At 40.5% G+C, this 27153-nt stretch overlaps 4 protein-coding genes across 11 annotated transcripts in view; 2 read left to right on the top strand and 2 right to left on the bottom strand.

Moving 5' to 3' along the window:
- LOC310872777 (membrane-associated phosphatidylinositol transfer protein 2-like) overlaps positions 1 to 3794 on the top strand; it is a 55252-nt gene extending 51458 nt beyond the window's left edge. For all 8 annotated transcript variants that reach the window (XM_083784887.1, XM_083784890.1, XM_083784888.1 and 5 more), the window contains one exon: positions 17 to 3794. In XM_083784887.1, coding sequence (XP_083641013.1) covers positions 17 to 397 — 381 coding nt within the window. In that variant the 3' untranslated portion in view covers positions 398 to 3794. The remainder of the gene's footprint in view (positions 1 to 16) is intronic.
- A 50-nt stretch (positions 3795 to 3844) lies between these two features.
- arl6ip4 (ADP-ribosylation factor-like 6 interacting protein 4) lies at positions 3845 to 5677 on the bottom strand. Its single transcript, XM_083783839.1, has 5 exons — positions 5429 to 5677; positions 4964 to 5269; positions 4698 to 4815; positions 4477 to 4546; positions 3845 to 4389 (listed from the first exon to the last, which is right to left on the bottom strand). Exons 1-5 carry the CDS (start codon positions 5610 to 5612, stop codon positions 4333 to 4335), a joined length of 735 nt encoding a protein of 244 aa, XP_083639965.1. The 5' UTR covers positions 5613 to 5677; the 3' UTR covers positions 3845 to 4332.
- Positions 5678 to 8394: 2717 nt separating this feature from the next.
- On the bottom strand, positions 8395 to 13459 carry mthfd2 (methylenetetrahydrofolate dehydrogenase (NADP+ dependent) 2, methenyltetrahydrofolate cyclohydrolase). The gene is made up of 8 exons (XM_083783604.1): positions 13295 to 13459; positions 10564 to 10748; positions 10352 to 10474; positions 9915 to 10067; positions 9586 to 9693; positions 9406 to 9498; positions 9154 to 9279; positions 8395 to 9045 (listed from the first exon to the last, which is right to left on the bottom strand). Exons 1-8 carry the CDS (start codon positions 13387 to 13389, stop codon positions 8897 to 8899), a joined length of 1032 nt encoding a protein of 343 aa, XP_083639730.1. The 5' UTR covers positions 13390 to 13459; the 3' UTR covers positions 8395 to 8896.
- Positions 13460 to 16214: 2755 nt separating this feature from the next.
- mob1a (MOB kinase activator 1A) lies at positions 16215 to 25688 on the top strand. Its single transcript, XM_083784149.1, has 6 exons — positions 16215 to 16557; positions 17208 to 17374; positions 18861 to 18954; positions 22878 to 23011; positions 23572 to 23735; positions 25274 to 25688. Exons 1-6 carry the CDS (start codon positions 16544 to 16546, stop codon positions 25349 to 25351), a joined length of 651 nt encoding a protein of 216 aa, XP_083640275.1. The 5' UTR covers positions 16215 to 16543; the 3' UTR covers positions 25352 to 25688.
- The last annotated feature ends 1465 nt before the right edge of the window (positions 25689 to 27153 follow it).

Here is a 27153-nt window from a genome sequence, read left to right as displayed (position 1 = left end):
GTGTTCTTCTCCCTAGTTCATCACAGAGGGCTACGCAGCCCACTTGTCCCAGCTGGAGTACAACCAGCGCTCTCGGCCATCCAAGTCCAGCAGTGCTCGTATGGTGCTGCGTAAGGGCAGCTTTGGCTTGGGTGCCAACAGCGAGTTCCTGAGGAAGCGTAACCACCTGTTGCGCACAATCTCGTCCCAGCCGGCTCCTCCCACCTCCCCCACAGGCAGCACCGTCAACAGGCCAGAGCGCACACAGAGCCAGTCGGACAGCGAGCGACTGGAACGGGAGCGGCTGGAGCGTACTCACAGCCAAGGATCTGCTCAGCGCAGCATGAGCATCACAGCAAGCTGCTGGGGCCGAAGTAGCAGCACCAAGCTGGAACCAGGGGTTTTCAACCCCAAATGAGGTTAGGTTCAGGTTCAATGAAAGACTTCATGAATGAGCGGGAGACTAGGAGATTTGGAGCTGAGGGAGGGATCAAGGAAATAAAGCAGATGGACAGAAAAAATGCACAGAAAGAGGATGGAAAAGCTGCGCAATTGCACCAGATGTAGATAATGACATGGGAGGGGGAAAAAAAGAAAATACAGCTTTGAGAATATTTGGTGCTACAAACCAGTCTTTGTAAAAGCAATGCCATTACTATGCTATACTCCACCAGAAATAGCTATGGATAGGGGTTATCCTCTTCTTGCCGAGACCATACATGCATTTCAAGAAGCATATAAATTATGTAGTAATACACGCAACATAAGGGTTAGGTAGATATCAAGACTGTTTTTGTTGCATAATACTTAGTATTTATTTATCTGATTCAGAGATAGAAACCTGCATTCTATCATGGTCCTAGAATGGGGAGCTGGTTTTATACACAAGTATCCCTGTTATGTACAGTTTTAATATAAAATGGCCAAAGACAGCACATGTTAGGTTTCATGAGGTGACAGTTTTATTGCAAACAGAATTGTGACTCTTACTTATGTGGTCAATTTAAACACACACAAACAAACACAATTACAAACTCAAAACACAACTACAAAATACAGGTAATCTTGTCTATTAACGAACTGTTTTATGTGATACTTGATATGTTTTGCCTGATGGAAGCCTTAAAAGGCAGGTAAACTTGGAAAGGTTTCTTTTCTGGTAAGAGCCTTTTAAAAATCATTTATTTTCCTTGAAACAAGGCATTTTTAATTATGTTGATTTGAGGTGAACTTATCAACAATTTTGAGATTTTTAAACTTTTGAGATTTGTACGGCTATCACCAGAGAACCAATGCATTCCAGTTCTACAATGTTTCTTAGATTACTCTCAGGCCGAAGAACCATCCTAATATCAAAATGTGAGAAAACAAAATTACCCTTTAAATATAGATAGTTGAATTCCTGGTTTGTTTGTTATGACATTCAACACATTACACAATTACAATGACTTGCTGTTAGGTTAATTCTTATAACTGTTTGCTGTATGTGCCAAAGTGAAAAATGTATAATATGTTGTATGTTAAAGGAGAACTGAATCAAATGTCCTTTCGTCAATACCTGTCCTGCTCTGAAGACTTTATTGTGTAAGTATACTGTAGTGAATGTCTAAAGCCTCATTTATACTTTCTCGTATATAAATAATTAGAACTGATTTTAAACTGTTTTTTTTTTTGTTTTTTTTTACTTTTCTTTTCCTAGGAAATGGTCATACGATGAAGTATGCATTAGGCTTAATGGCTTTGTACATAATGTTATATTGTAGTATATGCCCATGGGCAGGCAACTTTCAAGTGTCTTCTTTACTCTGGGGAAAAACCACCATCACTTTCAGGATATACTTTTATTATTAGTTATTTAAAAGGGTACATATAAGTTAAAGACTATATAGATTTGGTGAACAAAATGTTTTAAGGTTATTTAGCTATGCTGTGGTTCATTTTAGAGTTTATTTTCTCATAACTTTATTCGCAAACAGCCAATATGCAGCAAAACTCTTTGCCTGGCACAGTATTTTATTTGTACCACTTTGATCCTTCAAATAACCTGAATTGTATCAATGATATCTTGTCATATATTGTGCTTATGATATATTTTCAAAATTGCCTCTTGTTATTCTTAAGCTGTAAATGAGGCATTGAATGTGCACATGGGTAGTACTATTTAGGTTTAGATCACTCTTTGCAGAACCGTCAGTGGAAATAATCTGCAAAATGTATGTACAATATCCTTAAAAAGTAGGTACATAGAGTTTGATTTAATCCATGCTGTTGATTGATTCTTTCTGAAAGAGAAGGCAATTCTTGGTTCATTCAATTCATGTATATTTTTTCTTTTTTGACATGTAAAGATGTGGATGCAATCAATGGACCAATTGTGCAATATTACTATGCTAAGGCTGTCCTCGACTAAAGAAATTCTTACTCTTAATAGTCAAATGAATTTATAAACTAATCGATTTGTTGATTTAGTCTGCAAATCTGTAAAATTGTGTTGCCACAAAGTAATGAAAAGACCAGCCTTTTCAGTTTGGTGAGGTTGAGAACTGTACATTCAAATGTTGATTTCACACAGGCTATGGGCTTGGTTAGAATTAATCTTCCAGTTAATTTAGCAAGAAATAAATAATTCGGGACAAACTGACAAATTAATTGATAATTTGACTATCGGGGGGGGGGGGGGGGCAGCCCTATACTGTGCTGATGGGTTAGTCTTTAGAGAACAATGTCCATTTTAAGAAAATGTCACAATGCACTGACAATCACTGAAACAGGCACATACTTGGTGTAGCTGAAGATGCCATGGTGTACATACATACTATACATGTGGATATGTATACAGTAAGTGCCCAGACATTGGTGAGAGATATACAATTACTGTATGTGTGACACTGTCAAGTCTAAAAGAAAGTCAATATGCATATTAAATCCTGATGTGTTTTACGTTACCTCTTATCAACATATTTGCTCAAGGTGAGTTCAGAGATTTCAAACTGTTTTCATTGAATACCTTGGCAGCACCTCATAGGATAAAGTAAGATATAGGCTGTTTAAGTTACAATGCTCCCACATTTTGTTTTTCTTTTATTTACCCAGGGTAGTAGCTGAGCACAAGTGCTCATTTTCAGCAACACCCTGCACAGACAGACAGACACACAAACCTGTGAGCTGACCAATACTACCAGACTTGGCCACTGAGCAGCTCCACCATTTTGATATTGGGTTTGAAGCAAGACTTGCCCTTTCTTTTTTGTAAGTTTGAAAGGTATTTGAGAATGTTTAGATGTGTAAAACATTTATCCTTCTAAATAAGGTACAGTCCCCTTTCGAAGATCTGAATTACCTGGATATTAATCTCCAGAGAATGTATAGATGACCCAGCACAATCATTGGAGTTTGGATATTTTTGGGCAGACAATCTTTCTGCTTCTGATAAGATACCAGGGGCCTTACATTTCCCCCTTTCTGCCTTATATTGAGCATTGTTACCCTATAGGCCAAGACCGCTGCTATTCTGAGTTGGCCTTCTATAGAAAGAGTAGGATTTGTGTGTGGAAGTACAGTAGGAAAAGGCCATATTTTCTTATAAGGCTTTGGAATATTAACATTTAAATTAATGAAAATACCAATTGCACAAAACCCATCTGTAACAGCTTGAGATACTTCTCATGCTCTACTCCCCTGTGAAGTGCAAAGCCCTGCTTGTTTGTTGTATATAACACCTTGGTAAAAGTGTGAAAGATATTTTCATTGTACAGGGTGTATCTTAGTTTTTGGATAATGTAATTTTCTTGTGTTTTCATGTACAGTGTATAAAGAAAAATATGACAAACAATGATGGAACTTCCTTTTTATTCGTTTCGTTAAAACAGGAGATGGAGTAAGTGGTCACTGCATTCGCTCAAAATATAAAAAACTATGAATACAAAAATTACACAAAACAAAACAAAAAAAGAGTATTGAACCATGTTTTTCTGAACTGGCATTAAAATAATTAGGTTAACAGAATACATGAAAAAAATATGTGTTGATACTGTAATTGCACATACAAAATGTATGCATTTATAGTGACTAATTTGAACAACTTAAGCTAAAAAACAGGCATCTCAACAATTAAGTGTTATTCAAAATATCCAGAGAAGTTATGTTTTTGGATCAATGGTTTAGTTATCTGTTCTTTTGGAGACAGAAGCAGTTTTTTGGAACAAGGTAGTAGGTATACTGTGCTTCCATCGCAAAGCAATGATTGTGTATTGAAGTGGAATGCATCCGTCATCACAGCAAGCACATTTATTTGCTCCATGACGAGCACCGGCTTTAGGTATCGGTCCTGGAGAAATGTAGTAACCTATTCTTCTACCTATTTATTCCTAGTTTCTTCTGGAAGGCATTTCCATCTCCCTTGGTGGCTTGCTGTAAGAGGAGAGAGAACGTTTTAGATGGGAGGTAGAATTCTATTATTTTCAAATGTTCAAGTTCAAATTGATCTTGTTTTCTTACCTTGTTTATGTCTTTGTGTTTCTCTCGACTGACTATCTCCTCAATGATCTCTCCCTCACCTCTCACCAACCTGGAAATTGATTGTTGATACAATAAAGCCCTGAACTACTGAAATGATTCAAATTAATGGTTACAGGTATGCCCATGTTCCATGTTTAGTTATAAAGCCCACAGTATACAAATACAATGTTAGTGTACTATATAAATTAGGCTTAACATACCTAGTACGTCCCGTTTCATGGTCCACAACTCTGCGGATAATGCTCTGCCTGGCCTCGTACTCCTCCTTAGTAATGGGCCTCTTGGTGGAGAGCCTGGCTTTTTGTTCATCTGTCATGACTATAATGAAACAAAGACAGGCAAAACATAAAAGACAAAACTAATGGATTGGCAGTTCAAACCTTACCCAATAGTAGAAAGAAAGCAACAATTAAACAGGCCTTTGACAGCTTTATGCTTTATGTTTATGTGATCAAATAAATCATACCGGGTCCAAGCTCGACTGCGGCTTCATCACTCTGCCACATCTCTAAGAATGACGGAGTATTTTCTACTGATGGGGTGGTTACTGTGTTTGCAGCCTCTGCTCTCTTCTCCTGCTTCTTCAGTTTCTTCTCTTTCTTCTCCTTTTTCCTCAGCTTCTTGAGCTTTGCCTTTTTCTTCTTTGACTTCTTTTTCTTGCCCTTGTTTTTCTTTCTCTTTGCCTTCTCATCACTTGATGATGAAGATGAGGAGGAGGAACTGGACGAGGATGTTGAGGAACTTCTGCGTCTCTTTCTTCTTGCTTTAACATCTGCACAACAGACGCAGTCAGTTGGATCTTTTCGACTGTTTACAATCATGTGCTACAGGGGAGCTCTTTAACCCGCTCCTCTGCTGATACCATGCCTAACGTATGATGAAAACCGTTATGTTAATGTATAATAGCTCAGTTCAAAATTCAATACACCACCTTGACTCTTATGTGAAGTTTTCTTGGAGGACCTAGGACTAGGGCTCCGACTGGAGGAGGATGACGACGACGATGATGATGATGATGACCTTCTCCTTTTTTTCTTTTGGTGTTTCTCTCTCCCGTGTCTGCTGGATCTTTCCGAAACTTTGTCGCGTGATCCGCTGCGGTGAGTCCGGTCCATTTCTCAGTCAAAGAAATAATTAAAATTCGTAAAACATGAGTACTGAGTTAGCCTTTTCCGGTTTAAACGGAAGGGTGCTTTTCAGAAATGGTTCCGTGTGCATGAATTGATAATTGTTCACTTAGTTCCTGGAGAGGGGCGAGGCTTTCTTATGGGATCCCCTACCATATTTCTCAGAGATAGCTCTGGACTGGTCTGGTCCATAGCTCTAATAATGCGTTACAACTTAGTTGCAACTTGCAAGTATTACAGCTATGGACCAGAGCTAGCCCTGAAACATGACTGCCATGATGATTATCATGACAGTCATGACTTAACTGCACCCTGTTTTTGGCGCTCGCTACATTTACAACTTTTACGTATATATAAACATTCGGAATTCAAATATAAAGTACTCACAATTTGTCCCACGGGTGTTAGTTAGTTGCTGCTCCAGCGATTAGAATTGCTGCATCCCGCGTTGTTTAATAAAAAGCATTTTTATCCTGTCTGTTTGCTCTGTGATAAATTTAATCTTGACCATCAGGTCAAAATTCTTGTCAGATCCTCTAAAAACATCAAAAGCAGGGAGATTAAATACAACCACCCCAAGTGTATAAGTTATATTGCATTAACAGTAACATCCTCTACGTACCATACAGATTGGTCAACATTACATTTTAATTTTATTCATTAAAAAAGTAGTGAGACTTTAAAGCAAAAGTCACTCAAATAAATCTTTTAGTCTTGATCCAAGAATAAAAGCCCATAGCCTGAATGTTTCCCAAACTTTTTCCCCAAAAAACCTTTTTCATTTATTTAAAAGAAAAAATAATGTAGAAGCAAAAAAGGGACAAACTTATCCCAAACCCTCTGCTATATATAGCATACCTTAAACACACACGTGTGTATATAAATGTAATTGTATTTGCAAAGACATATTTGCTCTTAGTGAAATGTATAATTTGCTCCCTTCAGCATTCACTTATGCAGAATAGATATCATAAGGCATGTCCCCAAGTTATTTTCTCCTTTGGAATTTGGAGTTTCACAGGGCAGTAACAGCCGGTTCTAGGCATAAGCGAACCAAGCTACCACAAGGGCCACAACCACTGAGGGGGCCACGTCACAGGGAGAATATTTTTTCCCTTACATGGGCCTCCACCTTCACCTAATGCAGCCCGCAGGTTAATATCAACTGGCGGCCTGAGGGCCACATGTAGCCCCCACCTTCACCTAATGCGGCCCGCAGGTTAATATCGGAATACTGATATATTATTGATTTCCGCTGTTACAATTCCACACATGCAAACATGACCCGCTTGAAATACTTCAGTCTATATTAGTAGCTTATTGACTATAGTAGGCCTACTAGTCTTTTTTATGTCTAATGTATTTGCATTTAAGTTCCTAAATTTAACATAAGAAGTAAGAACATATAAATGTATTTGAAATTAAATAAAACATTTACTTTTCAAGATTTCAATTCAGAAATAGCTAAAAATAAATCAGAATTTCAATTAAAAGAGCAAAAATAGCAGATCTACTAGATCAAAACGTGTCAGTTTGAGCTTGTAGATCAGCTATTTTTTAGTATATGCATTGTGGCCCTCTGGAGTGAGTGTGGAATATAGTTGCCCTCTCTCTCTGAGTTTCCATCATCAAAGTTTCCCACCCCTGCCCTATCCAAAAACTAGTTATAGATCTCATTGACACAAGACACAACAGAGTTGATAATAATTATGCCACATGCAGTTGAATGCAAGTTGCAAATTGCATTATTCAATACACCTGTGGCCCACAGCCCACAGGTGAAGTTGATTTCAGTCAATAGCTCAGTAAAGATGATAATAATCTAATGTGATTGTGATGTGTGTGTGTAGTTCTTTATCTAGCTTCTTAATTTTGATCTCAAAGTGCACCAGATTGAAGCATTTTCATGTCAAATGTACAGATGTTTCTGGACATGGGGGGGGGGGGGGGGGGGGGGGTAGCGCCCCCCGGCGGTGCAGTGCAGGGGGGGGGGCTCATTATATTATGTTGCTTAGGGCCACTAAACGCCAAGAACCGGCACAGTAACACATAATGTCAATGACAAGGAAAAGCTAGGTATGTGCTATGTAGTCTACTTGCCAGGCAATAGCCCCATTGTGAAACCCGGACATTTTGAGTACCCTAAAGTTTTATGTTAGAAATGTTGAGTATGGGTCCCCAGCATTTAGAAACTGCCGGATGCTAACTTGCATATGTTGGGCTGTTTTCATAATAAGGTACCATTGACATCCTATATAAGTCAAGTCAACCTAGGGGGTTTTCATGCTTTTGAATCCATTGCAAGCAATAGTTTTGCATGAAAAACACAAATGTGATGAGGTGCCTATGGCCGAATTTAGCCCAAGGAGTGTTTTTCATGCTAAATGAATGCTTGCAATGGATTCAGAATCATGAATAACCCCTAGTTTGACACATCACATGCTACTTAAGCATAATGGAAAATTGAAATATTTGCCTTGGATAGGTTGTCAGTGGTACCCCAGCTTATTATGCTAATTATGAAAATTGCCCAACATAATTATGCAAGTTAGCATCTGGCCGTTTCTAAATGCTGGGGACCCATACTCATCATAAAACTTCAGGGTACTCAAAATGTCCAGGCTCACATTCTGGCAAGTGGACTAATGTCTAAAGGCCAAAGGGGAATATTTTTAAGTTAAATGTCAACTGTAAACAAAGTCACTGAGACGGACAATATGTAAAACAAGGCACATTTGCAATATTTCTTTCAAAGGATATTTACAAAGGCATTTGTGATTTATTTATTTAAAGCTCATATTAATAAATATACCTTTCCTGGTGAAATGATAGTCTTAATCCACCTGTATAATGTTAAATAAAAGGGCATAATAGAAGTAACTATCCTCCATGCACTGCATACATTTCTTCTTGCAAACTTTAAAATACATAACACCTATTCCATTCAGGTTTAAAGATCCCATGAATCCAAAGATAAATAAAAAATACATATTTTGACATGGCAAGAACAAAAGCTGTCTGATGAGAATGCATAACAAACGGATAACTGTTAAATGAATGTGAAACAGCAGGAGTATAATGTAACAGTCAGACATGGCTGGATGTGTTAGGATACAGGAAAGGCGTCAGCACCACAGGACGCAACCTCTCAAAGCTATCAGTATGTATCAGTGTGCAAGAGAGCTTGCCAGGTTTATCTCCGTAAAAAAAAGATGAGGTAAGGGAATATAGGGGTGGAATGTGTCACTGTTGCAGGAATTCAACATGGCTCATTATGAGGCTGCTGCCATGCGGATCCTCTCAGGGGGAAACAGCAGAATGTTCTTAGCAGCTTTGATAGTGTTCTTCATTAGCATTGCCACAGTCATGGGCCCCACACCGCCAGGAACTGGGGTAATGAAGCTTGCCTTTTGCCTGACACCTGAAGGTGAGCAGAGAAAAACTAAATTATCATAAGGTGAAATGTGAGGGTACAATATAACTGTGAAAATGACTAAATAAAAAATAAATAAATAAAAATATGGTTTACCTTCAAAATCCACATCTCCAACTAGCTTGAATTTGCCAGTGAGTGGATCTTGCACCCTATTTATTCCAACATCAATTACTGCTGCTCCCTCCTTGATCATGTCTGCAGTAATAAGGTTTGGTATTCCTGACAATGCAGAATACACAGTTAGGAGATCCAAGAGCAAACACATTTGAACAATGAAAGATTTAAATTAAATTAGAAAAAGAAAAGTAAACCTGGACAGAAAACAAAACAAAAGAAGACTCCTACCTGCAGCAGCAACAATGATATCTGCAATTTGTGTGTGCTGGCGGAGCTGCTCCTTAGGTGTGTAACGGTGAGAAATGGTGACTGTGGCATCACCTGTAACAACAGAACTTGTTTTGAGCATAGATGTGACCAGCACTTTCTGCCTCTCTCACCTTTAAGTATCATAGAAACTTGACCTACCCCCAGGTCTCTCATGGCGTCCATCTGTATGTAGCAACATGGCAATAGGCATGCCAACATTCTTAGAGCGTCCTGCCACCAAAACATTCTTCCCAATTGTAGGAATACCTTTTAAAAAAAACAAGAATAATTGATGGTTTTGACAATGCTGCTCGTTTCTGTAGAACATTCAATAACAAACAGACACTCTTGATTGATTGAATACTTTATTAGTCAAAGATGTAAACAGCATGTGTTACAAAAGTCCTGGCAACTCATTTTCATTGTGGTCCTATGTATTCAATATACCATAAAAATAACACAATAAAAATAATAATATCAACAAATACCTGTACGTTTAATAATTTCCCAGACTCCCCAGGGAGTGGCAGGCAGCATGGTGGACTGATCCAGGCACATTCGGCCAACATTCACCACATGGAATCCATCCACATCCTTGCTAGGAGAAACGGCATTACAGACTTGACGCTCGTCAATGTGCTCTGTGAAGAAACAAAACAGAGTCAGGAGGAAATAATGATTTCATTTAATATGAGACAACCAAGCACATACTGTACAAGTGTACATACATGCATGCATGTTTATTACCGGTTGTAATAGTCACAGGAACTGGTAAATGACAAAAAATAATGTAAGCTAAACTGTGTATGACTATATATATATATATAGAGGTTGTCAAGGATTATCGAAACATAATGCGATTTTTGTATGTAATGTCACAGCAACACGCCTGCATACCCCATCCACTTGGCTCGTGCTACTTTACCTGGCAGAGGTAACTGGATCAGTAGGCCATCCACATGGTGGTCTGTGTTGAGTTTATCGATCAGATCCAAAAGTTCCTCTTCACTGATGTCTGAAGGTTTTAGGATGGTCTCACTGCTGATTCCTATGATATAGGTAAGGGAGAATAAAATTCAACTAAAAAACAAGTAATGGCTTGCATGTGCCCCATGTGCGCTATTTTTATTTTCTTACCAACATCAGAAGCAGCACGGGTCTTATTCAGGACATAAGAATGGCTGGCAGGGTTGTCTCCAACTAGGACCACACTAAGATGGGGTCTCCTGTGGCCAGAAGCGACCCATTGCTCCACATCAGCCCGGGCCTCCTCTCGGATCTGACGTGCTAGTGTCCTTCCTGAAATGACCACTGCCTCCTGCCTGAGAATATAAAAAGAGGCTGTGGTCTGATTGATATTGATACATTTACTTTTTGATACTAAATCAATATTACATACAACTGTGCTGCAGAACAAAATTCATCTTAAATATTCAGCTACTGAAAAGCATTATTGAACAATTCTCACAATTAACAGTTTCCTAGACATCTTAGCTTCAGTGTGATGGTGCATGGGAATACAAATTTGTGAAAGAACTTTGGGTCGTAGGTGTTTGCTCATTTCTATAGGTAGCTTTTTGATTATCATGGCCAAATTTGTACACCAGGCAAAACCTCTTGTTGACAACAGGTTGACTTTGCAAATTAACTAGTTGTGCTAATAGTGGTTATATTATATTGTGTGCTCCTGGTTCTACTGCCATTGATGGATTAATACATAATAGTTTATGATGATGGCAAAAGAATAAAGCAAAAACTAGGGATGAGTTGTGCTGGTCAATCAAGGGTGGTATGCCACACCGCCCCCTCGGCCATGGGCAGTTTGGCACCAGTCTTCCCAGTGCCTGTGGCTCCTGGAGAGCTATTCCTGGTTAGCCATGAATAGTTAAGATGACTAAATATAGTGACATGTAAGCAACACCTCTATCATCACTGTCATTCAAGGAACCTTTTGGCTCACCATGTTTGACGTCCGGGGCCAGGGCAGTTATAATGTGTAGACTAAGCAACCCGATACGGCACTGGTTACTTTCAAAGCCTTGAAATGGACAGTACTTATGTAATAGCATGCACAGAGAAGAGTAATAACTGAAGAGTAATGAGCCATCAAGAGTGATGTAACCATCCCTTCGTTCTTCCATGAGTAATTCAACTCCATAGAAAATCATTCCATCCACTGACAAAGTATGTCCAGTAGTAGGGGCCCGTCTACATCTACAAGGTTTCAGAGAAATTCCAAGTTCCAAGCTGTTGATTTCTGTCAGGAAATCTCTACCTGCTTAATTAATAGGGAATGATCCATTAGGAAGTCACTCAACAAACCATGAACACAATGACAGGGACAGGGTGTCTGTCTGGAGGAGTGCCCACTGCCCACCGGCTCTGGCTCAGGTTAAACGGCAGTGCCCCCGGCATGGCCTGGCGCTCCAACCAATAAAAGTCGAATAAAGCCGGATTGTGTAGTTTACATTTATTACATCCAAAAGTGCTATTGGTTTGTCAGGGTGCCTGACTGTGCCTGCTCAGCAGGGAGGAGGAGAAAGGGGGAAGAAAGTGTGAACCATCTGTCACCAGAAACTTCTTATGCGGCTGGTGACCCATATGTATCAGAGTCCTGCGAGGGGTAATCTACACCCACCCCAAGCCAGCAGTGGGCAGGGGGAATTGGCAACTAGTCTAAAATACATGCTTTCCACAGGGGACATTTTGACTCATCATGTCATAGTTAGATGGTGGTAATGCAGCTGAAAGTAATACATTCTGTCCCTTTAGTGATTCTGTGTTCCAAATTAACTGCACAGGAGTTGATAGAAAGCAACACCTGAATGGAACATACCCATACTCTTATATAATAACATTGTGGGTATTCATGTTTTATAACATGTATGTACCATATTAATTTACCATATTGCTGCAATATTGTTTTTGGCTTTTAGGCTACATTATGTAGCCTGCATACCTCTCCATCTACAGTGTTCATTGGGCAAAGGTTGTAGTAGCTTATGATATTGTGAGGATAATGTGATACTATGAGAAGTTTCACACACCTGATGATCATCATATTTTGTAAGTAGCATTATACGTTAGTTTTTTATTTAGGCTACAATTTCTCGTGATAGTCACCCTTTGCACGGTACACAACACACGAGGTTTGTGTTCCTTGGCGATGTGCGGAGCATTAACTCATTAGTTTGTTCTCAATCATGAGAAACACGCTGCAGTCAATGAGTCTTTCTTGAATAATAACGGCACGGGATGCTGTGCAGATGGCTCTGTGTGTGCGTTTTACTTTCTGAACTGCAAATGCGGTAACCTCAGAAATACAACTACATTTCATTTCAGTTTCGTATCTTTCCAATTCCTGTATTGAGAATTGTCAAAAGCCCAGGACTTCAAAACAATGGCAATATAGAGTGTTCACTCTGCAGCAGCAGCAGCAGAAGCAGCAGCTTATGAATATGATCAATAGACCAGCAGTGAGGACTGAGGAAGGGTTCGGTCTAGGAGGTGCCCGCCACCCTATTTTTTTTTTACAGTCTATGCCGCCACCACACTGAAATTCTGAATGCAAGCACTGTCAGCGATTTCATCAGCCAACCATTCGCAATGTTACCGGCAAACCGCTAGGGGCGTGAAACAAACTATGATAATCATATTGATATGCACTGTGACTGTATATCGTTCAAAAATGAACCTGACACATTTCAGCCGAGGAAACGAGCAGATATGATGTTTAGAAAAAGAGCATTTTTATTCTTGACTGTAGCAATTAAGGACTGGTTGACGCGAAGCTCGGCGAGTACCAATTAAAATCTGATTTATCAACGATCAGAGTATACTGTTATAATAAATAGTTAGAGACGCTTACCTGGATGCAGACACATGCAGTCTACATACTTGAAGTTGGGAATGTTGGCATATTTTCTGAAGAGCCCTGAGCGTTGCCATTCCGATTATTACCATGGATCGACAAGACAGGAAAAGAACACCACGTTACAGAAACACGCAGAGAGGAGAGCCAGCAGCTGGAAACGAGCCGACTGGTTTTATAGACCAGCCCTCCCTGGCTGGTTGCGTCGTACGCACGGTGACGTGACGGACACACCTCTAATCCAGTGGTTTTCAATTTCAACCCTTTTTATATCAAGGTCTATAGTCCGGTAGATTGAGACTAGATTTTTGGTGAATCGTTTTCATAAAGGCATGACATTTGGTACACTTGTACAGTTTGGGCCCCTGAACATTTTCAGATATGGAGCCATCGCAAAAACGCCCCCTGGTGGCCATGGAGGCCATTTTTCTTTCCGCCATTACCAGATAATTATTTTGCATTATAACTCCTGAACTAAACATGGTAGGCCTAATACAGAAAAGGTGATGTCTACACCTGTTTTGATGGTCAAGGAATACAATGATATCATGTAAAATATCATAAACTGTTCTCAGTTTGAGACAAATGTAGGCCTATCATTTTTCATAAAAGCATGAAACTTGGTAGGCCTACACTTGTACAGTTTGGTGCCCTGAACATTTTCAAATATGAAGCCATCACAAAAACGCCCCCTAGTGACCATGGCGGCCATTTTACTATCTGGCATAAGTTATAACCAAATAATGTATATCGCATCATATCTCCTAATTAAACCATAGGAGACGTCTGAAGCCTGTCCTGGACGGGGTATCCGGACGTAAAAACAAATCCAATGTGATGTCTACTCTACAACACTTTTGATGGTCAAGGATTACATTGATAAAATGTACAACATCATACTGTTCAGTTGAATAGTTAATGGTCAATTCAGAGGTGTAGTCGTTTTTGTCCGAACATCTTTCACCTTTCCCCTTACCAGTCTATGACTATATGTGGGACTCATGTGGGTGTTCATGCAAGGACCTCGTTGACCCCTCTCAATATCCTATGCCAGAGTGCTGCAGAGCAGTGTCAAAAGATGAGAAGTTCGCAGATTTTACAGATCACCACAGCAATGGACAACCATGCGATTCAACCATATCACAGAGAGCAAGTGGTGTGCCCAGCGATGTTAAGAGAAGGATTGTTCACGACAGCAGCAGTAGAAAGGCAGATAAAAGGATGCAACTCCTTGCGGCAGGTGCTGCAAAAGGGGGTTTAAGAAGATCACTTTGTGCACTGTAGACAGATATTGTGGTCCAGTGGTCCTAGCCATTGCACATGTGTCAGAGCTGAACACTGAGAAGTTATGGGTGGCATTTGGGATCGCCAAGAACTTCAGATAACTGCCCACAGGATTTCCAAGACTCTGGGTCCTGACAAATCCAAGGACCTTCCTGTGTTCCATGCCTTGACTGGCTGTGACACAGTATCTGCCTTTACAACCAGGGGCAAGAAGAAAGCATGGGAAAACTGGAATACATATGACATGGCAACAGATGCCTTCATGGCTCTGTTAAAGGCTCCAAAGTAATTACAGAGCAAGTCATTTCCATTATGGAACGTTGCATAATTCTCCTCTACGATCGCACCAGCAGCCAACTCGACATCAATCAAGCTCGCCTTGAGTTATTCACCAAAAAAGAAGAGGGATGGAGCAAATACCCCCAACTGGAGCAGCACCTCAAAACAGCTGTTTACCAATGAAGGATCTCCAACAGACTGGGGTTGGACTGACTCAAGTAATGGGTCAGAGTGCTTACTCAAAGCACTTACAAATTACATATACATTGGCAGGTGATGTGGCAAGCAGTCAACACCAGCGTCCTCACTTCACGCAAATTACATCACAATTTCCACACTCACCGACCCCTCCCCTATTCACTTTACAGTACACACACACATCAACACACACACACACAGCAGTACAGTACACTACAGTCCAGTGCAAGTTCAACACGGCACACTACACTGACTACAGTAGGCTACACTACAGTACAGTAGGCCTACAGTACGGCTGCGGCACAGTATTGTCGAGTTCTAGTCATTGTAATCCTTGACCATCAAAACATAGGTGTAGACATCACCTATTCTCCATTAATCTCTATTAATTATGTATGGTTCAGGAGTTATAAAGTTAGAAAAAGTGATCAATCTTTGTCTCAAACTGTGATTTCCTTCTCACATCACTGAATTGACCAGGAGTTATGCTAAATACATTATTTGGTAATGGCTGAAAGTAAAATGGCCAGCATGGCCACCAGCATTTTTGCAATGGCTCCATACCTGAAAATGTTCAGGGCCCCAAAAGTGAACGATTTTTGTCTCTATCTCAATCTTACAGACTACTTATATTTATTCTGCATTTGAGTCAGGCCCAAAACTTAGAATAGTTTGTTGTTTGGATAAGATCAAAATGACTCATTATTCTCAATAATCTCTAATTATGTGGACTTGAAAATTAAGTAATGCAGATGTTTTACAATAATGTAACTCTTGAGAGCGTACAGCATAGGCCTAATCTTCTCCATCATTTCGCTGGGGACCACCTGGAATCCCCTCCCAATGGTGGTCCCCGGCCCGAACCACTGGAGCTTGAAGATGTAGAGCAGTGGTCCCCAAACCTTTTAGCGAGAATTTTGATGTTTGCCCCGGGACCCAAACCAATGAAAATAAGATCTACAAGCTAAGTGCTGCAGTGCTATTTGTTTCGACATAGGAGGGACGGGGACGGGGGGAATGGGAAGGGGGGGGGGATACGAGTAAACAGCAGGCTAGGCAACCACCGACTTGGGCAGCGCTCGTTTTCCAAATCCGTTACAGCAGGCGGGCGGGAGTTCTGTTGCTAAACTAAATTATTATAATACTGAAAATCCAGTGCTGTCGCGCATTGTTTTGGGGGAACATGATGACGTACACGTGTTTTCGAAGCGCAATGCAAGACGTTAAAAGTAATAACACTTTTTGAGCGAGTTGGAACTTGGAGGAACGTGTGACAACGCTGCTGACGGACCCAACAACCACGCAACATACAGTGAAGGCGACAGACAGCCAAGCAGTGAGGAAGAGAAGAGGATTTTACAAGTTAGCACCAACTATCAACAACACTGACAAATATTTGTCCGACAGGGAGAGTTGGAAACTTCGATACAATAAACCGGAGTTTGAAGGTGTATTTTCAGTTCACCAACCAACGACTTCGCAACGATGAGCTTCCTATTGTAAGCATTTTAAAGATACAGTTTGGGGTTAGCTAGCCTAGCGTTAAGAGACGCATTAAAACCAAAGCGAGACAGTTAGCGTTAACAACATTACTTACTTAAGCTAACTGGAACTAGTCTTTTCTCGAACACTCCATTACGCTGCTGTGTTGACAAGTTATTCCCTTTTTATGATTGATAAACGAATTAGAGTAAAGCAAATTAACATTTATATTCTGGCTCTGTAACGCTAGCCAGCTAACGTTGAGTTTTGATCGATAAAGTCCTCGTTTTGATGGTGTCATTTTTACTTTTGCCAACTAAACTATTGAACTATTCTATACTGTATACGTTACCAAATATAATCACTGACACTGGTCGTCAACTAACTGACTTATTCTTTGATTAGTCGTGATTATCTTGTCAACCCAAAAGTTATGTAGCCCCATCTTTAAAGGAAGTGCGTTAAAGATAGGCTACATAACTTTTGGGTTCAAACATCAGTTTAGTTTAATGTTAAAGCTTCTGCAACAGATGTGGCTTGTGAGCAAAGAGGAAGGGCCTTCGACTACTGAAACATGTCATGAGACAGAAACACCAAGCATCCACTGCTCAAACCTGAAACCCTGCAGTTTCATAACTTGTTTGCCTTGACTGTTGTTTCTTTGCAGTGGCAGTCGCTCATCCAAGACCTTCAAGCCGAAAAAGAACATCCCAGAGGGCTCCCATCAGTATGAGCTGTTGAAACATGCTGAAGCAACCCTAGGGAGTGGGAACTTGAGACAGGCTGTAATGCTACCGGAGGGAGAAGACCTCAATGAATGGATTGCTGTGAACAGTGAGTTGATGCTTATTGCGAACGCAGTGAGCCACTTACTATGAAAGCAAGGGCTGAATGTCTGTGTGTGTGTGTGTCACGCGTGTGTGTGTGTCACGCTGTTACACCACCGGCCCGCCACCAGAGGGCGCAGCTGAAGCACACACACACACACACACACACACACACACACACACACACACACACAGGGCGCAGCTGTAGCACACACACACACACACACACACACACACACACACACACACACACACACACAACCACACACAGGGCGCAGCTGTAGCACACACACACACACACACACACACACACACACACAACCACACACACACGAGCTGCGTTCGCTTCACGCGTTTGCGCGTCTTACTTGTAATTAACCTAGTATTAAGTACTAGCATTCTATTTCTATGGTCAATGGCCCCACCATTTTAACCATTTGACCAGGAACATTGCTTTTGTATCAACATGACAGACCTTGTAATGGAAAACCAATGTTTATGTAAAAATGCATTCTAAATTGGAATATATTTTCGGAAGCCTGTAACTGTCTCACATTGACATGTAGGCTACATAATTTGGTTATTTTGCTGCCTTCTGCCTTTACACACACACACACACACACACACACACAATAAATTGTTTTTATGGGGGTGGAGTGTTCTTCTAGCTACTAGCCTTGAAGAGTGGAGAATCCCTACAACAAGTAAGACGCGCAAACGCGGGAAGCGAACGCAGCTCGTAAATTGCAATAACAACAATTAGAATAAATTACGTACTTTTTTTTTCTTTTTAGTTAGTAATTTTTGTAAGTTTTTTACTGTGTGTGTGTGTGTGTGGTTGTTTGTGTGAGTGTGTGTGTGTGTGTGTGTGTGCGCTACAGCTGCGCCCTCTGGTGGCAGGCGGGTGGTGTCACAGCGGGACAGACACACAGACAGACAGACACACACACACAGACATGATCTGCAGGGTCTCATAGTTAGTGCTCAGTGCGTTCGCAATCACTGCGTTCGCAATAAACACCCCACAACCTCACATCTGCTGCCTATTCCATACCATGTGTAAATTAACACACTATAATAAGTAATAACTAGATAGTAGATAGTATACATTTCTATAAAGTAATTGTTCATTATTAGATTATTAAAATGATTATAGTTACTGTAAAGTAATACCCGCCCCATTCTGAATCTCAGGAGGGTGAAATGACTGCTAAATATGTCTATTGACTCCAGACTTTTTTGACTAGGGTGGCAACTGGCATGGCACCACCACAAGCAGTCCTTTTACTTATAGCCACATTTTATTCAACAGTTACATACCCTGCTTTGATGCTGCTCTACTGCAGCCGCAGTAGAGCTTTGGCTTTAGAAGAAGCTTATCAGTAGCTGCTTACCTTGTGGTGTGGTTTGCACAAGAATTAGTCAAGATGACACAAGTCATCATTGTCGTGTGTGGGATGGTTCTTAATCATCATGTTTTTCCTCAATTTCAGCGGTGGATTTTTTCAACCAGATCAATATGCTTTATGGCACCATAACAGAGTTCTGCACAGAGACCAGCTGCTCTGTGATGTCTGCTGGACCCAGGTAACCACTTTGAAAACAAACGGTACAAACATTAAACGCCATTAACAATAAAGGGACAATATGACTAAATGACACATTATGACGTAAATGTTCCCTTCATTGTCAATGTGTTTACCACACAAACATTGAACTAAAGACAAACATTAAACCTGTGTATAGGAGGCCCTCAAAAATCAGACCTGTCTGAAGTGAGTGGTGCAACAGCACCCCCTTTTGGTACACTAAACATACGGACATACAAACATAGGGACAGACCAAGGGGCCAGCTAGGCACTCCAATGTTGAAGAGCTGGGCCCTAGTGGTAAGAGGAAGGACTGCAGGCGGACCCGTGGATTCTTGACGAGGAAACCCCGTGCAACCGAGCGCTCAATGTTAAAGCCCAGCTGCACTTCCGCATTTGGGCACCAAAATTTGGTGCCCAAATGCTGAATCAGCGAAAAAATGCGGAAATAGACGGTACTTCAGGCAGCCTTCCGGGTGCTTCAAAACGCCACTGAGCAACTTCCACTGACATGAATAGCGGAGGGGGCGGAGCTTCGCGCCAGTTTAGTCTCTATCCTTTTTTTTTTTTTTTTAAAGATATGTTTTTTGCGGCTTACGCCTTTTATTGATTTTTGAAGGGACAGACAGTAGGCTGACAGGAAACGGGAGAGAGATGGGGGGATGACATGCAGTAAAGGCCGTGTCGGGTCCGGGAGTCGAACCCGCGGCACACTGCGACTGGATTACCAGTCCGGTGCCCAGACCGTTACGCTACGGCCTGGGCCAGTCTCTATCCTTTTAATACTCTATGGGACAGACGGACATTGCTGGTTATAGGAGTGTTTGCACCACTCAAAAATATGTGCATACGTTGGTGAATAAGAATAATTATTATTCCTGCAGTTCTTAAAGGTATATTCAGTGATTTCACTCAAAAAACCGTAGGTTTCGTTTTTGGCTGTGGGACCCAGCCTTTCGTCCAATCAGGATAGAGAGTCAAAAACGAAACCTAAGGTTTTTTGACCCCCAGGGGTTAACTGGGGACAGGGAGGAACTCCTTATATGGTCAGCACACTCTATAGTAGGGAGCATTATCACAACAAAACAAAAAAATAAGTGATATTTGAATTAAGTGAAATCACTGAATATACCTTTAAATAGCGTTCTTAACCAACCTCTCCATAGACACCTGCGTCGTTGCAATGGTAATAAGGACCTGTCGCGGGTACAGAACATGGTGGAGCAATTTGAGTAGGCTAATTAGCATAAGCAGTGTCCTCCATATATGGAGATATAATAGGGGTGATCAGGTACAGGGCCCGGGCAGAGGCTTTTGTGCTGGTTCTAGACAACCCAAAATGCATGCCCCACCCAGTTATGTGTCCCTTTGATGCCCATATATGGAGTTCTTTGTCAAGCATGCCAAATGAGGCTTTTGTGCTGGTTCTGGACAACCGGAAATGCAGAGTACCTGTTCCACCCATCTGTCTGTGTCTCTTTTATTCCTATATATGGAGTTGTGTGTCAGACATGCCCAAATATGGAGTGGTGTGATGTCAGAACAGGCCAGCTCCATATATGGACCCTGGGCAGGGGCCATGGCCAGAGCCCGGGCAGAGGCCTTTTGTGGCGGTTCTGGACAAGCGTGGGTCTGAACAACTCGACACTGGGCACTGCACTCCCTGTGGGGGTGTGGAACGCGTGTGTCGAATCTGAAGTTGGTGGGGTGAACAGTACCCGAGTTACGTGGATTACACACATACATGCGTACGTACTTACAGAGACATTTATAGATAGATGTGTTTTCAATCATAAAAGTTTATACAACATTTCTGGGTCTAACATGGGACCTATGGGGGCTTCCACTAGTAGACTATTTATTTTTTTACCTGTACAAAAGTCTCTGTTAACAGGCTTAGGGGCTGATTCATACTCCTATTTTACCGCTGTTTCGGCGCTGTAGTGCCGAAATGATTTCGTCTCGTCAGAAATTTTCAGTAGCACCGAAGAGCCGACTTTAGGACGGTAACCACTCACTCAGTCCTATTCTGCCACCGGAAGTGCTGTTTTTTTCTTTTCTTTCTTGAATGGTGTCAATGATCCTGTGAATAAAGATCCTAAAGGCCTATTCATACTCCAGTTTTAAGATGACCACCGAAAACTACAACCTGACGTCACGCCGCGGTGGTAAGCGACTCAGCACTACAATTTACAATTTAGGCATTTAGCAGACGCTCTTAATCCAGAGCGACTTACATTTAGGCAAGAACAAAAGCATGGGAATACATCACATAAAAGCATTTATCATGAAACATGCGTAAGCTAAGAAGGTAACAGTGGAATATCTATATGATGAAACTATACATACACTATACATAATAAACTATACATATTCACTACTATGCTATACATAATTATGTACTATGGCGTGCTATGACTATATACAATACAATTATAGTGCTGTCTACATAACATGCTATAAGTCTAAGTCAAATGCTATCTAAGCCAACAGAAATTCTATCTAAGGGGTTAGGGTAAGTGCTATGGGCCATGATGGAGTCTGAAAAGGTGGGTTTTCAGGCTACGGCGGAAGATTGGGAGTGATGCTGCAGTTCTGACTGCAATGGGAAGTGCATTCCACAGCACTCACCCCACCACATCTCTCTGTTTTTACTAACCACCGTTTGTGGTCACCTTATCACCTAAAACTGGAGTATGAATGGGCCTTTAATGGAAGCTCCTCTCCGTGATTCTTTTACCGAAGACACACAGCCAATGTTCGCACGCGAGCTCCAATTCAGCACATCCTTAAGTACAGACCTCTAGTTCAATACCTGTAAACTATAACGCTAGAAAAAACTTTAAATGTGAAACATGTCATGGCATATGACTCCACTTTATGTAATTAGCCAGCGGCTACATTTTTTTAACCAAAACATGCATTGCCACTTCATGTGATTTAGAGTAGACCATTCTCGAGGTAAGGAATCATCTGAATATCACATGAACGAAACAAAACGGGTATTGTATAGTTTGCATGCAGTCCCTGCAGAGGCTGTCTTCAGTGTCTTGTTAGAGTCTTGAGTTGGTACTTCCCCTGTTTTCTGGCCTCCCGACTGTCTGTAATCGAGAGGAAGAGACCTGGCTTTGCTTCCTGTTGACACGGTCAGAATGAAGAACGTAGATTCTCTCTTTCCCCTACTGCTGTTTTTAGCTGCTGATATAGCACAACAAATGTCTTGTGTGCTTGTCTGCAACCAGTGTATGTTTTGCATGTGGAAATAGAGGCATGCCATGTGTGGAGATGTGACCTTTTGAATGTAAAACTCTAGAACAGAATAGGAGTTTGATTATAAACTTTTCATGCTGTAATCCCTCTCTCCTCTTCATTTAAATAGCCTGAGGGCCTCATGTCCCCTTTCAAGGGTTTTATTTTGTAATGGCTCGTACACACTGCACGATATTTGCTCCGATTATGCTATAAGGGACTGTTTTTTGGCGCTCGCGACAAAACTCACGATCTGACGCAAGATCAGGCTTTGATCGCCAAAGTTTTGCTCGCTGTGTGTGAAAGGCTCTGCGAGAAGATATAGCACCGATAAAAGTGCTCGCCGAATCCGCAGATGCCTTCCCGACAACTTTTAAACTCCTACAGTGTGACAGTATAGGGGCCATAAGTATGATAATGACAGACACAGTATTTCTCCTTGCAAATCCAATTCATAGTTGACATACACTGTACAGCATATTTACAGTAAATGAGAACTCTATGGAACAGACGATGTTAATCATTCAATTTCAAACTCAATTTTAGGAAAAGGTAATGCCATATATAGGCTACAAACCATGTCTGGTTACATTGCCATGATCAACCATAAAAAGTGTCTGATGCCCTGTGGAACAGTAGTAACCTTCCTTAAACTTCTGTTTTTCTTGCTAGATATGAATACCACTGGGCTGATGGAACTAATATTAAGAAGCCCATCAAATGCTCTGCTCCCAAATACATCGACTACTTGATGACCTGGGTACAGGACCAACTGGACGATGAGACACTTTTTCCTTCCAAAATCGGTGAGTTGCATTTAATGTTTAGATTAAAGGGATACACCTTCTTCTAGGCAAATTAAATGGTTATTGATTAATTATTGTTGTGCGACAACTAGGCTACATGTTTAGTTGCTGTACCATTTCACCTATTTAAATTGTTACAGTAGAAGTGACCATTGTATTCTTTTTTTTCCTTCCATAAATCAATTAAATTGTCTGTGATAGCACAGCACACTAGAATAATCTAAACATAGTCCTTACTTGTTTAACTTGTTAATATGTTTATGAAGTATTTGATCAGCAAGGTGATATTGCAGTCTAATTAACATGTGGCTTTTTTTTTAATTGTCTATCTCCGCACACTTAAATCTATTCTATCAATATATTTATTTGCAAGCTTTCGGTCATTATCCTTTTGTGACTCCAGCACCTCCAGTTATGTAAAGTGTAAACACCACAGAGATTAAATAAAAAAATCCTGAAACACTACCAGAACTCTTATTCAACTAGCTTTGCTTATCCAATAAAATAAAGGACCTTGGTCAAGGCTAGCTCTAATTGACATAATCATTCTGTGTCTGTAGGAGTACCGTTTCCCAAGAATTTCATGTCTGTGGCAAAGACCATCCTGAAACGTCTTTTCAGGGTTTATGCCCACATCTACCACCAGCATTTTGACTCTGTGATGCAACTGCAGGAGGAGGCACATCTTAACACCTCGTTCAAGCACTTCATTTTCTTTGTTCAGGTAAGGCTACCACACATCTAATAAAGTTTAATAGCTTGTTGTAATTTTCTCTGTTATTTGGTGTGTAGTTCAAAATCCACATGAAACTACTACGAATGGGATTGTTTATAACGGCATGGCTCCTAGGGGGCCTTGGTAAGGCCTCAGACTTTACGATCAGAGTGGGTGACAATGTTATTTCAAGGAAAGAAGAGATTACCTATCTGAACCGTCCAAATCAAATTATTTGGCAAACCCTCTGTGAAATTGCCCTAGTGTTTCGCCCAAGTGTTAACTTATTTTCGGTATCGGACAATAAATGTACATTTGGTGCATCCCTACTCCCTACCCTTCTTCAACACCGTTATAAGAGACGGACCTAAAATATCCCTGTTATAAGAGACGGAAAGAAATGATCCCCCACTGTTTTTCTGTAAATACATATTATTGCTCCTAGTATTGACTATTGATGTTTCTTGTATAGTATTGTATGCCCTATATGTCTTGATGAATTCAACAAGCCTTCAGGGCTTTTTGTGTTATCCTTTTATAGCATTATTGTTTAATTGTACTTTTTGCAAATTCTTAAAGGGCCACTTCACCCCTTTTGCAACCAGATCTTATTTTAATTATGTTTGGGAGATAATAAACACTTTCCTGGATTTTTATGTGGGTAATATGTGTTTTTAGATATTTCAGTATTTCAAAGTGTCCATGATGTCATGGACACTGGGCTTGCCATGGACACTTATTTCCTGGACTATATCAAGGACTATTAAATGAGGACCGGAAGCGAAAACCGTACGGTGGACTCCATGTTGCTCCCTGGAAGGAAAGAAACATGCGCAATGGGCTATATGCAGACAACACTTCCGCGTTCAGCTTCCTTGGTCTCAATTGCGCATATTTCGTTCCTTCCAGGGAGCAACATGGAGTCCACCGTACAGTCTTCGCTTCCTAACCTTATTTAATTAATGTTGTCTCTGTAACAGCCTGGGCACACTTTAGATTCCATGTGCGGACAGAAGAAGCTGTGTTTTGTGTAATTTCAGTTTTTTTAGACAGCTGGTGGTTGGAAAAGAAGCTCCACCCACGCGGCAGAATGCCGATGGGGCAAGCTTTTATGGGAATCTGTCCATCGCGGCAATCTGCCGTGTGGGTGGAGCTTCATTTCCATCCACCAGCTGTCTAAAAAGCCGGAAGAGTCCCCGGGAGTCAGATTCCTTTGGCCGCGCATGGAATTGTGCCCATACCCTAAGACAGCCCTCCGCCTATACACAAGGAGGATCAGTGGACCAAAGCATTATGGGAATTTTAGTCCCATAGTTGTTGGAATTGTAGTTCCCATTACATTAGATAATTGACACTGGGTGAAAAAATTGGTTGCAAAAATCGTGGGATAAAAAGAAAAAGTATTGAATCAATCAATCGATGCCACAAGTGCATACGTCCTAATATTGTGGCACCAATGGGGTCATTATTATTTAGCCAACTATACAGACCCTCAATACTATATTGAATGATAATCTTATAATTTGTGTATTTTTGTATATTTGTAGGAGTTCAACCTCATTGATCGGCGTGAGCTTGCTCCCCTGCAGGACTTGATTGAGAAGCTTGGATCCAAGGACAGATAAACAACACCACGCATTTCCTTTTTTTATGCTTTGAATTTCATCCTCTTCCTCTCTGCGACTGCTACCTCTGACTTTTGGTCTCAAATCTTAAACTTAGTGCCTTGTTCTTTCCTTCTCTTTTCTGGATATTTTACTGTACATTCTCTTTAATTCTTGTTTTTCTTTTTTCTTTCATTCTAGTCATTCTAGATGATATATCAGAGTGTAGTATAATAACATTTGTCAGGATTTTGGTTAGCAATTTGGAAATAGGGAAATAGGAAATACTGATCTTTTCCGTTGGACCAAGGGTTTTCAGGATTTGAAATAAAACGGTTTTTGTTTTTTAGTTGGCATATAGTGCTTGAATTGTCTAAATAATTTCACATACCTTTTGGTTAATGATGAGCAATCTTTACTTTTTTTAGCTATTTTTTAGTCTAATGACCATGATATTCCATTTCAGAAGATACCAGTGTATATTTGCTTTCTTAGTGAACAGTTATAGAGCAACGGAGAAAATGTAGAGGGGGGACGATTATGTCAATAGACATTAGACACGGTTCACACTCACGGCATTGACATTTTTCTTTTTTTGACTTGAAGTCAAATGGTTCTGAAAATGTCCACTGTTTGTTTTTCATCTTCTAGTTTATCTGTTGTGAGCTAATGATGTGTCTGATAATGCATGGGTGTTAACTCAGTTCCTTCATATACCAGCAGTGGTAAGACCTCTCGTCCATTCTTTCACTTGCTGGGACACTCCTGCACAGAGTGAGATGCAATAGGTAGGCAGTTGTTAAAGGCTCTGCATGCTTCAAACAAACTGCTCGGAATCTCTTTTCTGGGGCATCTGAGCATTTTTATCTAAAATCAACATTTTTAAGTATGGCAGGTGGGCAGGGTTTCAATTGTAAATTCCATCTGTTCATTCTTGACCAAACCACCATGCAGACTGCTCATGTCTCAACATGAATAACTTCTTGGAAAAACACGAGCGTTTGCATTTATTACAAAAAGGAACAGAGGTGGTTGAGTGTAGTGAGGAAGAGACAAACTAAAATCTGGGAAAGATTCTCTAAAGCAAAGACGAGACTGTGCCCACACAGTACACCCAACTTTCCTTATGTTAAATACCCACCCCTTTATGATGGACAGATTTTTGTCCCACCTTTTACTTTAGGTATGAATGACAAAACTGTCCGATATAGACGGATGATGGGTCATAGAACAGAGTTTGAAACATTTCTTCTGAATTTGGTCATGCAATATCTTTTAATAAATGTGATTGGAATGGCATAACAAAAGCTTTTATTAATAGTGACACTTGAACTTCAGAAAACTATTCATAACAGTATTTGTTTTTACTGAATACTATGAATATATATATTTTATATATAAATATATATATTCTTTTTTTTACCGTACCCACTTAAAGGTTATATCATAAACAAAAGTCATTGCTTAATGCAATATTAGGTTAATTTCTAATTATGTGACTCTTGATTGTCCCTTGAATGCTGGTACTTACATTTAACATTTTTGTTTTTCCATAATATAAACCCTCAGTCTTCGGGTATGTGAAATCCAGTAATAACTTATATTGCACCTGTGCATAACAAGGATGAATGACATGAGATGTATGTAGTTTTTCCATGGATGTTATTTGTCCAGTGCAATTGCCATTGTCATTTCCTGTGTGCTCAATTCTGGCTAAAACAGCAGGACTGTTTGCTGTGCCATTTTAATGTAACTTTATTTCCACATTCATCAATCCCACATTTGAATGTATCATTTTATTTGCAGTGTCCCAGAAGGGGAGA

Source organism: Protomyctophum parallelum (assembly GCF_964188405.1).
Source record: "Protomyctophum parallelum genome assembly, chromosome: 15".
NCBI lineage: Eukaryota > Metazoa > Chordata > Actinopteri > Myctophiformes > Myctophidae > Protomyctophum > Protomyctophum parallelum.
The sequence above is the reverse complement of the archived record's forward strand: the minus strand, read 5'-3'. Positions and strand labels throughout refer to the sequence as shown.

Bases quoted from the DNA above. Each gene is read 5' to 3' on its own strand.
- arl6ip4 (XM_083783839.1), bottom strand. From the start codon at position 5,612: ATGGACCGGACTCACCGCAGCGGATCACGCGACAAAGTTTCGGAAAGA. The intron at 4,547-4,697 runs GTATGTTAAGCC...ATCAATTTCCAG, and splicing joins CATGAAACGGGACGTACTAG to GTTGGTGAGAGGTGAGGGAG. The intron at 4,390-4,476 runs GTAAGAAAACAA...CTCCTCTTACAG, and splicing joins AACACAAAGACATAAACAAG to CAAGCCACCAAGGGAGATGG.
- mob1a (XM_083784149.1), top strand. The intron at 17,375-18,860 runs GTGAGTTGATGC...CCTCAATTTCAG, and splicing joins TGAATGGATTGCTGTGAACA to CGGTGGATTTTTTCAACCAG. The intron at 18,955-22,877 runs GTAACCACTTTG...TTTTCTTGCTAG, and splicing joins GTGATGTCTGCTGGACCCAG to ATATGAATACCACTGGGCTG.
- mthfd2 (XM_083783604.1), bottom strand. From the start codon at position 13,389: ATGGTAATAATCGGAATGGCAACGCTCAGGGCTCTTCAGAAAATATGC. The intron at 10,749-13,294 runs GTAAGCGTCTCT...TTATATTCTCAG, and splicing joins CTGCATGTGTCTGCATCCAG to GCAGGAGGCAGTGGTCATTT. The intron at 9,694-9,914 runs GTATTTGTTGAT...TTTTTTTAAAAG, and splicing joins GGAAATTATTAAACGTACAG to GTATTCCTACAATTGGGAAG.